The 14,941-nt window shown below is 55.3% G+C and overlaps 1 protein-coding gene across 1 annotated transcript in view; it reads right to left on the reverse strand.

Annotated features, from left to right (window-relative positions):
- Positions 1-14,941, reverse strand: part of PSD2 (pleckstrin and Sec7 domain containing 2) — a 95,851-nt gene that overhangs the window by 23,050 nt on the left and 57,860 nt on the right. The window contains exons 2-4 of the mRNA XM_016214163.2: positions 5,149-5,567; positions 1,746-2,192; positions 894-1,088 (exon numbers count right to left, since the gene is read on the reverse strand). Of these exons, the coding sequence (XP_016069649.2) occupies positions 894-1,088; positions 1,746-2,192; positions 5,149-5,522 (1,016 nt within the window). The 5' untranslated portion in view covers positions 5,523-5,567. The remainder of the gene's footprint in view (positions 1-893; positions 1,089-1,745; positions 2,193-5,148; positions 5,568-14,941) is intronic.

The raw sequence follows: 14,941 nt of genomic DNA on the forward strand, positions 1-14,941 counted from the left end.
TGGTTGGGAGGGTCACAGTCCAGCAGCAGTGGGGCTAGTAGTCATGATTTCTCACTGGGGCTAGAAGCACAAGGGCAGGAGCCATGTGGAGGCTGTGGAAGGTAGAGGAAGCTGGACTGAGGGAGAAGAGAGGGATCCAGGAGCAGAGCCAGCCTTAGGGCCTCCCTGTGGCCTAAGCCCCCAGTAGCTCACACTTGGGGGCCTAGGGTCTGAACTGTCCCCATTAGCCTTGTGAGCTAGGCCTGCTCTGCACATCTCAGAGCCTTAATGTGGGTGCTAGGCACTCCGTGGGAAGGGGAAAGGCAGGTAGACATGCTGATGGTCAGACATGCTCAGGATGTGCAGGCAATTTCCTCAGCCTCACAGTCCCCACCTACCCCCCAACCCCTTCCGGATTCCCATCTGCCTAGTTCCTTTCCCCCCCAGTTCAAAGGCCAGGGCTATGCTTTGGTGGCTTTGGCCCCTTTAGCCAGTTCCAACAGACAATGAGTGGGGCTTCATGAGGACCAGGAACCCCTTCCCCAGCTCCTGGGTCCCAGGCATTCCCAGATCCTCCTCTCCCTGCCCCCGGGTAGGCCACTAGCCTCCAGGCGGCTGCTCTGTCCTCACTGCCATCCATCATGGCCCCATAACCACATGCCACATCCCACTCCCCAGCCCCAAGGGGACGCTCTGTCACCACCTCCCCTCCCTGAGAGTGTGGGCCCTCACCCAGGCAGCCCAGAAAGGAAACAGATTTAGGGCAAGTCCTGGAATGAGGACAATGGCAGGAGGAGGAGCTCTTAGGGACTGTTGGGAGCCCCCAAGCACCAGACACCCCTATAGAAGTCACCTACTGGGTTGGGGAAGACACTGGGTTTGCCTGGGGTGGGGGGGGTGGAGACAAAACTCACTTCTTGCCCAGCTGCCGGGCAACATCACAGCGCTGGAAGCCCTCGAGGTGGTAGAGGCGGCGAGCCAGCCGGCGAGCAGCTTCACTGACCCCCTGGCACCCGTTGGCCAGAGCATCTGTGCTGCCAGGTTCCAGCCCCTCTGAGCTGCTCAGCTCTGAGTCCGAGTCAGACAGGCCATCCTTTAGGCTGGGGTCGCTGCAGAGGGACAGTGGGGCGGAGAGGAGAGGCTCAGAGGCGCTGGGACAGAGGCATGGGGAAGGGGCTGGGAGGTCTCCCCAGGCCACTGAAAATCCACACAGAGGCCAGAGCAGGGAAAGAAGCTCCAGGGCGCCCGGCCAACATGGCTCAGCAGCTGAGCATCGACCTATGACCCAGGAGATGGGAGATCCGATTCCCAGTCAGGGCACATGCCTGTGCTGTGGGCTTGATCCCCAGCGGGGAAGGAGGGGGGTTGCAGGAGGCAGCCAGTCAATGACTCTCTCTCATCATTGATGTTTCTATCTCTCTCTCCCTCTCCCTTCTTCTCTCTGAAATCAATAAAAATATATTTTATATATAAAAAAAAAAAGCTCCAGTGCTCCAGGAGGGAATCAATTCAGACTTCTGGGAGAGGCCCTCAGTGAGGTCATTAGATGCTCCACAAGCCAGCAGCATAGGTCCTTGTCCCCACCAGGCTAGACAGGCCTGGAACAGCAGAATAGACCCTCAGGACTAGGGTGGGAAGTCTGGGTGCAGAGGAAGGACAAGATGACCTTGGAGGGCTGTTAGCTCTGGGCACTGGGTGCCCTCACTTGCTTTGCCCCCTCCCCGGGGTCTGTCTTCCCATCTGCCCCCAGCCTGGCCCTGCCTCACCTGGCTGAGTTCAGCAGCTTGTCCGTGTCTTCCTCCTCCTCCTCCTCGCCACCTGGGCCCTGGGGTCCATCTTCATGGAAGCCATTGGGCATGGCCGTGAGAGACAGGCAGCTCAGGACGTTCTCTGAGCGGCTGCTGGAGATGGAACGCCGCAGGGGGCTGCCCAGCTCCCCATCACCGCCAGCTGCTCCCATGTCCCCCTCGGGCCCCATGTCCCCAATGCCCAAGGAAGTCCCTGGCTCAGGACTGTCACGGGCCCGCTGCTGGATGAGGGGTGTGAGGGGGGCCTCGAAGCTGACACAGCTGTCACTCTCGTCCGTGAGGCTCAGCACGTCTAGGGAGTCGAGGCTGCTGTACTGGGTGCCCCACAGCAGCTCCGACTCCACAATCTTCTCAAATGTTGCACTGAAGCCATCCCGTACATCGGGCTCTCCAGGGCCACCCAGCCTGCAGGATACAACGACCAGTCAGCATCCTGCCAGGGTGCCCCCGTTACAGGGCACCCCATCTGTGCCTGGGAGCTCCCTGAGGGTAGGGAATGGGCATGGGTTGTATCCTGTTTATTTTTTCAGCCAGTACTGTCAGACACTGGCTGGTTACTGGGGTACAGCAGTGAAAAGGACAGGCATGGCCCACCCCCCAGTGCCCACCCCCTGCCTGGCTCATAGCACTCATCGGTAAATGAATGTGAGCCCTCCTGCAGCCTGGCCTACAGGGCTCTCCCCGGCACAGCCAGAGTCCCAGTGGGTGACAGCTTTGCTGTCCTTATAGCCTGGGAGGGTCTTAGCTTGGCCGACCACATTCCAGCCCTCAGGCTTTGCCCTAATGCCACCTCCTTGGAGAGGCTGAGGGGCAGATCCAGGCCACCCCCACACCAGCCCCCCTCATTATTCTCCATCCGCAGGGTGGCGCTTCCTGTCCTCCCAGCCCTACCAGGATGGAGTATTCTGCCTGTTCCCCTGTGTACCATCCGTTCCTCAGCTCCACCCGACTCCCCACACCCAAGGCCAGAAGCACCAAGCACACAGTAGGTACTCAGCAAACCTTGCCGCGTGGTGCAGTGGGTGAAGGAGCAGATGTTTGCAGCGCCCGGCTCAGCCTGCTGCCTGAGCCCTTGCAGGGCCCTGCGCTGCCCCTGCCCCAGAAGAGGCCTCTGTGCTCGCTGTTCCCTCTTCCCAGAGTGCTCTTCCCTCGGGCCAAAGCCTCTTTCCTTGTCCCTTTCTCAACGAGGTCTGCCCTGACCCCCAATTTATTACTGAGACCTGCCCCCAAACACCCCAGCCCCCTTTTCCCACTTCATTTTTACCAAAGCACTTACCCCTTCTAACATACTTAAATACAATCATTTATTACTTTATGATTTAGTAGCTGTCTCCCCCCTAGAAATAAGCTCCATGAGAGTAGGAATTTTTGTGTGTTCTGCTCACTGATGTATCCCTAGCACCTGTGCTTTGTGAGAACAAAGCATCACACACAGATTGAACCGAGGCATCCTGGAGAGATGCCCAGGTGAGCAGGGAGGTCAGGGAAGGAAGAGGAGAGAGACTGAAGGAGAGAGAGACCCAGAGAGAGAAACAAGAGACAAAAATAGAGACAAGGAGAGGGAGGTAAGAGAGACAAAAAAGCCCCAAAAGATACAGAGAGCATAAGAAACAGAGACAGGGAGACAGAGAATAGGAGAGACAGAGTAACAGAGTTGAAGAGAGACAAAGATAGAAACAGAGACAGCAAGAAGGAAAGAAACAAAAAAAGAAGCATGCTGAGCCCTGCCCATTTCTCACAAATTCAGCCCATCATCTGCAACGAAGAGCACCTCTCTCTCCCCATGAGGATCTGGCTGGGCCCAGCTTCTGCCCCAGCACTGCTGTCTAACAGAGACTGAGCTGTATTTGGAGGACTGGGAAGTGCCCCTTCCCCTCAAACACCTCTTCGGACTTCCCAGTGTCTAAGATCTGGTCCCAGTGTATTTCCTGGAGAAACATACTGACCTGAGGGGGGAAAAGCTGGCTTTCAACCCAGTCCCAACAGGAGCTGAAATTGCAGCCTCATTAGGGGCCAGATAAAGAAGTGGGGAAGTGGGGAGAAATCTAAAAGGTGGCAGGATGCCTGGCGGGGACCTCCAGTAGGAGGGGAGGGAAGAGATGGGTCACAGAGCAGACACTAAATCTGCCCAGCAAAGGCACCTCTGTCAAGCCTGCGCTGGGTCCTGGAGACATCTGAGCAACAACACAGAGCCTGCCCTTGGTGGTCTCTCACCTTATTGTCACAGCCACAAATGGTCCTTACCCCCACCATCTCCCACCCTCTCATGCACCGGCACAGAACTGAGTGGTGGTTCTGGCAGGGCTTGAAGATCATCAGTCCAACTTCCAAATCTCCATGTGCCCCCATCTTCAGGCACCCTAAATAAATATGCTGCCTAAATGCAAAAAGTGTGTTCCCAGAAGCCCCAGCCCCCTGCCATACCCCACTGCCAGCCAGCTGGCACCCTAGTACCTGCCTAGATGGCCACAGCATACCCAGTACACACAAGCACTGGACCCCGCATACCACATTCCTACTCACGGAGTCGTTGGCACACTCGGCCCTACACACCCACATGCAGTCCCAAGTGTGCACCCACACATGCACAGGCCAAGCACACACAAACACCCTCCACCCACAACCATGCAGAGTCATAGGCACCAGCATGCTCACACAGCCCTGTGCACACACCAATGCACAAGCCAGGCACACACATGCATGCTCCCTGTGCACACACCCACACACCTCCTGCACACTGAGACTTCTATACTTTCTATTCTCAGCCTACCCTGGGGTCTTCTAGACATTCCCCTGGCCCATCCCCACCCTCTTTGTCCAACTGGCACCTCCAAGACACCAGGTCTCTGCACCTCCTGCTAAGGATAGTAGAATGGGGCTGTAACTCCAATAAGAAGGATTGAAGTAAGATTCCCGGTAGAGCTTCCAGATGGTGCTTAGGTCAGGAGTAGCTGACAGAGATTAACCCACAAAGCCTACTCTCTTGATGTCAGTCGCAGAATTAGGAGATCCTCGTCTCCAGGAAGTGGAGAGAGGGACCAGATGACCTTCCACATCAAGGCATTTTGGAACTCTAATGTCCAGCCTGCGATGGAGGGAGTATGGCCCTCCAGTTCCACATAGAAATAGTCCATGATGGTTTGGGAGACTGAGGGTGGGGGGCACAACAGGCCTGTTCACCTTTGAAATCTCGTGGCTTTATTCCCCCAAAAATACCCAGAAGCTGGGCAAAATAGGGACAAGAAATTCCCATTTTATGGATGAGAAAAACAAGAACTAGAGAGGCTAAGTGGCTAGGCCCAGGCCACATAGCATGGAGCAGCCAAATGTGGTGAGCCCCTATCCTGAGACACTGACTTACCCTAGCTGAGGGTCCTCAGTGTCTGGACAAAGGCTCCTGGAGGCATCTTCTCCTCCTGCTAGCCCACCAGCCCTCCAGGGCCTGGATTCTGTAGAATCTTCAAGAATGTTCGAGTCTGGCCCCAGGGCTAGACCATTGGTGAGAGAGAGACCAAGGCTAAGGCCATGGAGGGCCATGGAGGGGCCCTTTGTGGGGTCCTCAGTGTCCACCAGGGTGCCCCTTATCTCATGTCCTAGGCTGTTGTGGCTACTGTTCAGGTCCTCACTCTCTGCCATTCCATTCTGGACCCTGGGCTCCTCCTCAGGCTGCAGGCTAGAGTTCCAGGTGGCGCCGTCTGCCCCAGGCAGTACCGATGGGAGCCGATCTTCGTCCATGGCAGGCTCTGCTTCTACCCTGCACTGGCTGGGACTCTGCTACACCTGGTGGCAGATGGAGAGATGAAGGGGTGAGTCAGACAAGGCAGGTGCTGGGGGGTCTAAAGCCCAGTGGAACCAACACCAGGTAGCCTGCCTGGGGACAGAAGGATGGCCTAGATGACCTTCTACAGGGCCTCCTGGCGCGTGTCTGGGCTCAGGCTGTGGTATCCTCAATGCCCTGCTCAAACCAGCCCAATCTCCTCTCCCCCAATCCCCTACCATTCTATGTGCCCCATTTCTGCCTTCCTCGTTACCTCTTACATGTCTCTGTTGTACCCCCTAGAATTCACCGAAGCCCTTTGAGGAAGACAGGTTGAGAGGGCCCAGGGAAGGGTCCAGGACTCCTCCAAGCCCCCTTCCTCTCCCGCTGGTGAGTGACGGAGTCAAAACCCCAGGCTGACAGCAGCCAGGTTCCTTGCCTCTTTGTATGTTCTCTCACCCTGGCTCCGGAGCCAGACAACAGTGAATCTGTGGTGAATGGAGGGAGCTGGGCTGGGGGCTGCCTTTAGAGGGGAAGTTAAGAGAGGGGGCAAGGAAGTCAACAGAAGTGCAGCTCTATCAGAGCAGAGTCCACCTCAGAGAAGCCAAAGTGAGCCACCCGGAGCCCCGCTAGAGGCGCTGTCCAGGGTGCTGGGCGGGTGCAGCGCCACCCCGGAGCCGTGCTGGGAGCGTCGCTGCCTCTGCTGCCCAGTGCCCAAAGCTCTGGCTGTGGGAAGAATGAGGGGGCCTGGGGTACCCCTACACCCAGGCCTGCAGAACTCACCCAGCCCTGAGGAGGAACTCGTGAGGAGGCTGCCACGGGGAACTCTGGGGGGAGCCCTGCAAGAGGAAAGCCTTGCTCTGCCCAACTCACTATGCGACTTATGGGTCCAGGTCAGGACTCCTCCCTGCCCCACCCAGGCCAGACCCTCTGCCCTGCTCTGGACCTGATTCTCCTCTATAAAATGAGAAGATCCATTTTACCTGCCCTTTCCACCTGCCCCCTTTAAAAATGGATTGGAACCAGCCCACATTTCCCAGAGGCTCCCTGCCTAGATGTGCTGGGCTGTGTCTGGCTCTCCCTTCATCCCTGTCTGCCAGGGTCTCACCCAGTCTAGGCTATTTTCACCATCCCCTTGCACCCACACCCCACCCCATGAGCACTGCCACCAGGAACACAAACCAGCCTATCCAAACAACTTCCTGCCTCTTCTTTTCAGGCCTCAGCTTCCCCAGCACCCCCTACTCCCCTCTGGAGAAGGGGTTCTAGGGGCTCAGGAGAAGCTGAAGGAGGAGAGGGGCTCGCCAGCCTCCTGGGCTGCAGCAGAACAAGCTGCAGGTAAGTCACAGGGATTTAAGTGGGACCCATACTGCCTGCCCTTGCCTGAGCATAAGTGTCACCTGAAGGACTTAAATCACAGATGATGAAGCCCTCCCCCCAGACCTCCTGAGCCAGAATGGGTTTAGGGCCTCAGCCCACCCACTCTGAGTGTCATCTCCTAGAGTTTTGAAGACTGTGTGAGCATAGATTTTACTTTAAAAAAAAACACAAAAAACTTTCATATATTAAAGACTGAAGAGCCAGGCTCTAGAATATCTGGACCCTGATCCTAGGACCCCAGAACCCTGAGGGGTTTGGCCCTGAGTGAGGGATTCTTGCTGGTGTGCCCTAAATTCCTGCTGCTTCGGTTGCTATTTCACTCTGGTCCCGTGGGCTGTGTGCTTGGAGGAGGGAGAGAACAGGTCATCTTCTCAGGCAGACTCCTTGGGGGTGGAGGAGCATTGAGAAAGGAAAGAGGAGGGAGAGTGGGGCCTCCTGGCCTGCTGCCTGAGTTCTAGTCCTCCAGCCTCCTTTCTAGCTCAAGGGCCTGGATAAGCATTGGATCTGGGGCACAGGGCTTCACTCCATTCCATCGGGGTGCCTCAGGCTCCCACACCCACGCATGGAGGCTGAGCCTGGCAGGACGGGTGCCTCCTCTTTGGTCAGGGCTCTCCCTGAGCTCCCAGGGAAGCCTGGGATCTGGAAGTAAAAGCAGCGTCACCTGATGCTCAGTCTACACCAGCCCCAAAGCCAGGGTTATGGACCTTAAGGACCTCTTGGGAGGCCCCTACATCACCCCCCAACTTCCAGCAGCCACCTCGGGCTGGTTTCAGCCTTACCTGCCCTGCCATGTCCTGCTGCAGCTGGGAGCAGGATGGAGGTTCTGCCAACACTGGGCATTGGGCCGTATCCTCAGCTTCTGGGGGTGGGCAGACAAGGGGCAGCATTGAGCTCCACTCTGGGCGGGGGGCCCAGAATCCCTGCCTGGGCTGAGGGCCAGCTGAGCCCAGAAAGAGCTGAGCCAGGACCCTCCTCTCTTAATGAGCTCAGGAGAGGGGCACAGAAAGGAGGCCTTCAGGGCAGAGGTGTGAAACAATGCCCCAAGTCCTCACGCTGAGCCACTGTGTGCCGTGGGACTCGTTCCTTGTGGTGGTCTGCTCTGCACAATGGGGGCATCACCTCTGCTCTCGTTCCCCAGGGTTGGTGGGAGAACTTAAGGTCATGAATGCTGGAGAGCTGAGATCCAAGGGAAAAAAACACACTACAGAGGTCAAGGAGAAAGGCAGCTATGGCTCACTCTTTCCACCACCACATTTGACTAATGGGGAGACTAAGGTACAGGACAGGACAGGCTTTGCCTGAGGTCACACAGCACGTAGCTGCTTCTGGAACTCAGAGTAGCCGCCCTCTGCACCTGGATGGGCTGGAGGGGCAGGACGAGCCTCCAGTTTCCCAGGCCTATTTTCCATTCCCACAAGATCAAGGGCTCAAATCTCCAACCAGAAGAGTCCACCCAAAGCAGTAACTCTGCCCAACTCCAGCCTTGCTGGAAAGAGTGGGGAGGTGGGCACAGCTGGGTCACAGGTCATGCATTCCAAGGAGATGCCTACAAATGACAGGCAGTAGCTAGATCACCTGCATCCTCTCAGCCTGAGTCAAGCCCTGCTCCAAGCAGGGGCTCCTGCTAACCACTGCTTTGGGGATGACCTTGGGTTCAGCAGCCTCTTTTCAGCCCCAACCAAGTTGGGGCCCATGATGACAGTGGGTCTCTGGCTAGGCCAGGGATAAATGCCAAGCCAGCCACTTTCTGGGTCTCAGCTGCTCTTGATACCACTGTGTCCCCCTCCCCATTCTCCCTATGGAAGCGGGCGTGAGTTGTAAAAACAAATATATCACATCACTCCCTCACTCACAACCCTCCAACAGCACCCTCTGCCCTTCAATTAGAATCTGGTCTCCTCAGCATGGCCTAAAAAGGCCCTGTCTGAACTGGTTCACTGCCCTCTCCCCGCCCCGTCCCGTCAGCCATGTGGCCTTCTTTCTGCTCCCTGAGCTCATTCCCACCTCAGGGCCTTTGCACCAGCTGTACCCTTGGCCTAGAATGCTCTTTCCCTAGATCTCTAAATGACTGCCTCTTCTGTCGTTCAGGGCTCAGCTCCAACACTGACTCCTCAGAGAGGCTCTGTGACCACCGGCACTCTCTCACGCCTCCATGGAGCATCACTTAGCAGAACTGAAACCCCCTTTTCAGTGAGGATGGGGACTATGTCACATTCAAGGTTGTCTCCCCCAGAGCCCAGCACAGTGCCTGACAAGCAGTGGGCAGTATCTAAATATTTGGAGATGACAATCATCCCTGTTGTAGGCAGAGGCTGAGAGAGGTTGAGGAACATGTTCAGGGTCACAAAGCCAGAAAATGGCAAGGCTGGCATTCTGCTTGGAAAACACTAGACTGTCACAGGGATAACCTCATACAGTGCCTTCCATTCTGGGACCAAAGCCAGGGACTGTGAGGAGCCCAAGGAAAGGCTGGAAGAGGGGCCAGGCAGGGAGGGCTCCAAGGCCCAACATGCTCTATAAGACAGAGCGGGGAGGGCATGGGTGCAGGTGCCTATAAGCAGGTCTGTGAGGGAGCACACAGTACAGGCATTTGGGAGCACATACACACACGCACACACACAAACACACATGGAGGGTGCTGGGTAGCTACTCAGGAAGCAGTCCTCCGAGGAATGAGGTGAAGATAAGGAGCCCAGGGGCAAGGTTCAGGGCAGCTAGACCTACATCATTGGGCAACTGGGATCGAAACGATTCTGCTTTGGGAGAAGCCAGGGGCAAGGAAGGGACAACCCAGTGCTTCACGCTAGGATGGGGGTGGGGAAGACAGACTCCCACATTGACCACAGCCATACCCAGTGGCATCAGGTGGCTGGGTGGGTTTGGGAGGAGATGGGGGAGTACAGGCCCACTTGGTGGAAATGGGGACTCAGGAGGCAGAGCTAGGATAAGGGACCCAGGACAGGCAAAATCTAAGAGCCTGTGTGGGATGCTCATGGGTGCTTAGAGCCCAGGCAGGGTATGTCAAGGAGGCTGGGATCAGAAGAAATCATTTTGGAATGTCAGTGTAGAGGCAAAGCTGAGATACAGTTGTCCCAGGGAGCAGAACTGAGAGCCAAGACACTCTGGTTTTGCCTCCAGTATGTGAGGGAAGCTTGGGCGAATGAAACCCCTCATTTCCCGAGTTCATCAGAGATCTCTAACAATTTCCAAGTCTTGGACCTCTTTGAGCATCTGATGAAGCTGTGGATCCCACTCCAGACAATCACATATGTGCACAATATTCTGAGTATCTTTTGAGAGGCTCATGGACTAAAGCCTATCCATAGGCTCTGGGCATGAACCCTAACCTGGAAAATCCCCAAGGACCTTCTGCTTCTGATACTGAACACTCAGAGAAAGTTCTACGAGGGCTACTTAGCGGGGGGGGGGGGGGGGGGCTGAAAACCTTTCACTCTTAGGCCTATTCTATGCCCAGTGGGAATGCACTCAAACATCCCCACTGTCCCACTGCCCTTCCCCAAAATTCCTACTATACTGACTCCCTAGCTCACCCAGATTTTAGCACATGGGCTGGGATCTTCACACACACACGAACACACAAGTATACACACGGGCAGTTAAATAAGATAATCAGCGAAGAGGGCTGGCGTGCAGTAGGTGCTCAGAACAGACCTACACCATTCATGGGCACTCCAGGACTCCACAGGAACATGCTGGGCACTGGCAGCATGGGCAGCAGGGAGTTGATCGGAAGACACCTCAGGGGCAGGATCATGCTTCCCAGTCCTACCCTCCACCAGCTAAGGAGTCTGGAAGTCAGGACCTTCGTCATCCCAGAGCTCTAAGCACCCTCCCTAGACAAAGATCCACCTGCGCATGTACCTTCTCAATATCCCAACTGCCCAGGGCAGGGAGGAGCCCAGGATAATACAGAGGGGCTGTCTACCCAGGAGCTTAGGGAACTTTCCTGCCTCCATTACCCAAAGTGGCCCCAATCCCTCCTAACCCACTTGGTCTTCCCAGCTTGAATGGAGTGTGTGCAATGCTCAGCTCAGAGCTGGCTACGAGTGCTCTGGGAAGGGTAAGAGCTATTGCTTGCCAGAATCCTGTCTCAGGTCTGTAGGGGAATGGGCTGGCTGCCCACACGGGGCGAGGAATGCACAGGAGAGTAACAGGCAGCACAGGACATTCAGTGGGCCCCAACAGACATTTGTTCTTGGCAGCCTGCCAGAGCAGGTTTTAAGGCAGAGACTTCAGAGCAGCCTGAGGGTGGAGACAGGAAAAGCTCTGGGAGGACCAGGAGGGTGGGCCAGAGAGAGCGCCCCACATTTTCCTGAGGCAGGTGAGGACCCTACAGTCCTGGTGCCATCAATGTTGCCACCCGGGCGAGGCACCCTCTTAGATTTCCATCTCAAGGCACAAAAGCCACACCAGGGGCAAGGGCCATGTGCCTGGGCATCCCTTAAAAGGCATCCATGCCCTTTAGGTGGTGTCAATCTGGGGTCACTAAGGAGCCTAGCACCACCCCAATTTCATCTTCTTTTTTTTTATTTTATTTTTTTTTTTTATTTTTTTAATTTCAGAGAGAGAAGGGAGAGGGAGATAGAGGGAGATAGAAACATCAATGATGAGTCATTGATCGGCTGCCTCTTGCACGCCCCCTACTGGGGATTGAGCCCTCAATCAGACATGTGCCCTGATTGGGAATTGAACTGTGACCTCCTGGCTCATAGGTCAACACTCAACCAATAAGGGTCACTGGCCAGGCTCACTCTCTCATTCTGGCCCCTGAGGAACCAGCTTGCCTTGGGTTGTAGGGATCTGGAAGGCTTCCTCTTTCTCATGATCAGGCGGGAGAGGTCCCTGAGCCCTGGGTGACATCTGCATCTTATCTGCATGTGCCCTGCAGCCTGCTGTCTCTTTCAGGGGCCCCTGGGCCCAGCTCTGCAAAGGTCATCCCTTGACATCTCCCTGCTTGCTTCTTTCCCCACCCCCAAGTCACTTAGCACCCTCATTTGCTTATCATTTGCATACATCTGCATGCTGGTTTGGAGAGCCCTCAACACTGCTGAAATTCACAATGTCTGCTGTCAAATCCCAAATCATGTTCATAACTGGCAACTCTACCCCCAGCTGACTTCCCTACAGGGTGAGCCCTCAGTTATTTGGGACCACAAAGGACTAGGCTGTTCAGGTGAAGTGACTGGCTGCTGCTCTGTCTTCCTGGAGCTCGAGGGGACACCTGAGACTCACTCTACTTCTTGAGCCACATTTGACCCATGAGACTGTGGACTGAGAGTTGAACCCCAAGAGCTCTATAATGAGCCCGGCCAGGCGTGGCTCAGCAGTTGAGCGTTGACCTGGGGTCCAGGAGATCGGGGTTCGATTCCCGGTCAGGGCACATGCCCTGGTTGCGGGCTCGATCAGTGACTCTCTCATCACTGATGTTTCTGTCTCTCTCTCTCTCTCTCTCTCCTTTCCTCTCTCTGAAATTAATAGAGATATATTTAAAAAAAAAAAAAAAAAGAGCTCTATAATGAACTGACCAAGTGCAAGTCCTCCCAACCAACCCTGCTCAGCTAAAACACCCACAGGGGGGCAGACTCAAGAGGCTCAGTCTCTGAGCAGCCCCCTGCCCCAGTCTGGTTCAATAACCGGAAGAGATGAACTAAGAAATGTCATCTTCCCTTCTCTTTGCCCAATTTTCACCTACCCTGCACTCTCTAGATCCTCACACTTTCTGTCCACACTTTCCCAAGAAAACCCCTCTCCCTCCCTGCCTCATGCCCTGTGACCTTCCTCCCTACCCCATCCCCAACCTCTTGATTATACAGCCCCACTCAACCCCTCCCTTGCTGAGTCCCCCTTCCCCTCCTCCCTTCCTCTTCCCCTATCTTCTCCTCTCTACTTTAAGACTTCAGCACAGGCTCTGGCAAAGGTTGTGGTCTCCTTGGGGCTGGTTGAGGGCCAGCAGCATGTGGTACAAAGCAAGCAGGTGTGAAAAGTGAGTACTGGGCCATCCCACTATTGCCTCCCTGTCCCTGTTCCCATCTCTGAAACTGTGCCTCCTATTCAGCCACAGCCCATTGCTGGTAAAAGCCTCACCCTGTGATGGACAGTACATGGGGTAGGAGAGAAAGAGTCAGGAATGACACCAACATTTGGGCCCTGAGCACCTACAGGGATTGAGCTGCCTTTCCTTCGATAGGGAAGACTGGGTAGAGCAGGTTTGGGAGGAAGACTTGGAGTTCAGTTTTTGACAAGCTAAGTTTGAGGTGTCCAGCAGACATGACTGTTGAGATGCTGAGTAGGCTAGTAGAGCTCAGAAAAGAGATCAAAGCTTGGGATACAAATTTGGAAACTGGGAGCATGTAGGTGGTGCTTAAAGCCACGGGACTGGGTGAGATGGGCACAGGAGCGAATATAAATGAGGAAGAGAAGCCAGGCAAGGGCGGGGGTCCTGGGGCACTCCAAAATTAAGGGGGGTGGGGGAAAGGGGACTGAGAGGAGCAACTCATGAGGTCGCAGGAAAACAGGTGAATGGATATCCTGGAGGTCAAGGAATTTTTCGAGGACAAGGGAGAGACTGAGTGTGTCAAATGCCACAGATGAGGACTGAGAGGTGGCCATCAGGTATGGCAACATGAAGGACACTGGTGACCTTGAGAAAAGCAGTCAGTGAAGTGGAAGGGAATGAAAGGTCAATTGGAGTGAAGTCAAGAGAGAGTGGGAGGAGAGGACATGAAGACCATGAGTCTAGACACCTGTTCTGGGGAGTTTTGCTGTAAATGGGGAACAGAGAGATGCAGCAGTAGCTGGCTGGAAAAGACAAGAGAGCCATCTTTTAAGATAGGAGAAACAACAGCAAGATATCTGCTGGTCCAATGACCTGGGAGAGGGGGAACCCATAATGTAGGAGGGAGCCATGCTAGAGCAATGTCCTCAAGTAGGTGCAAGGGGACAGGATCTAGTGCACACGTAGAGGAGTGGCCTTAACCAGGAGCAGGAACATTTCAACCACAGTGACAGGAGGAAGGCAGAGCAGTGGGTAGATGCTGGCAGATGGGTGAATGTAGCACTGGGAGTCTGAGAAAGTTCTGATTGTTTCTATTTTCTCAAAGATGTAGGAAGCACTGTGAGCAGCCGTGAGGGAGGACGGGGAAGAGGGGCTTGGGCTGAGGGCAGAAGAGAAAGTGTAACGTAGTCATCAGGTAGGGGGAGGGGGAGGACTCAGGACCCACGGGTGGACAGAACTGAGGACCCACCTGAAGTTCATGCTTTTCACCTTAAAGTGAGACCATTGAGGGTAGAGGTTTTTCTCAGCCCCACTCAGCTGCACGGGTCAGAAGTGGAACAGCCTGGGCGATGGATCTGACCAGGGTTGGGGTTTTTCCAAGCAAGCATAAAGAAGCAAAATGAGGTAAGGGAGTTGGGGGGCTTCGAGGGAGAGAGCATCCTGATTTATAGGGACAGCTGCCCTGAGCCAGCCTCTGACCCCTCCTCAAAGTCCCTCCCCTGCCGGTGCCTGAAAGCCCACCATCCATTCCCTGTGGTGGGTTAGGAGTAACCATCCCTCTGCCCTCATCCCAAAGTGAGCTTCTAAGAGAGTGGCCACAGGTAAGCACCAAGACCTGGGGAAATGAGCTTCCCACACACTGTTCCTTCAACCTGGAGAATACCTCAGACCTCACAGGCTTAAAACCACATTGTCTATCACCCTTCCCAAGCCATCAGGCAACAGCTTTCCCCACCTCCAGTCGGACCCCAGTGCCTTTCCATTCTGCCTCTTAAACTCTCTTTACTCCACCCCACTTGCCATACCCCAGTCCCGCAGGGCCACCACACCACCAACTCCATTCCCTCTGTACGCCATACACAGCGGCCCTGAACCCAGTGTCCGGCGTCTTATGCTGGATCTCCTCCTGACCTCCTGGCTGGGCTCTTTCCCAGCATGCTGGCCTAGCCAACCCCACTCCACCCTCCTCAGAGCGCCTTTCCCAGCACTCAGTCTGCCCAT

The sequence above is a fragment of the Miniopterus natalensis genome, chromosome 4 (assembly GCF_054644295.1).
Source record: "Miniopterus natalensis isolate mMinNat1 chromosome 4, mMinNat1.hap1, whole genome shotgun sequence".
In the NCBI taxonomy this organism is placed as follows: Eukaryota; Metazoa; Chordata; class Mammalia; order Chiroptera; family Miniopteridae; genus Miniopterus; species Miniopterus natalensis.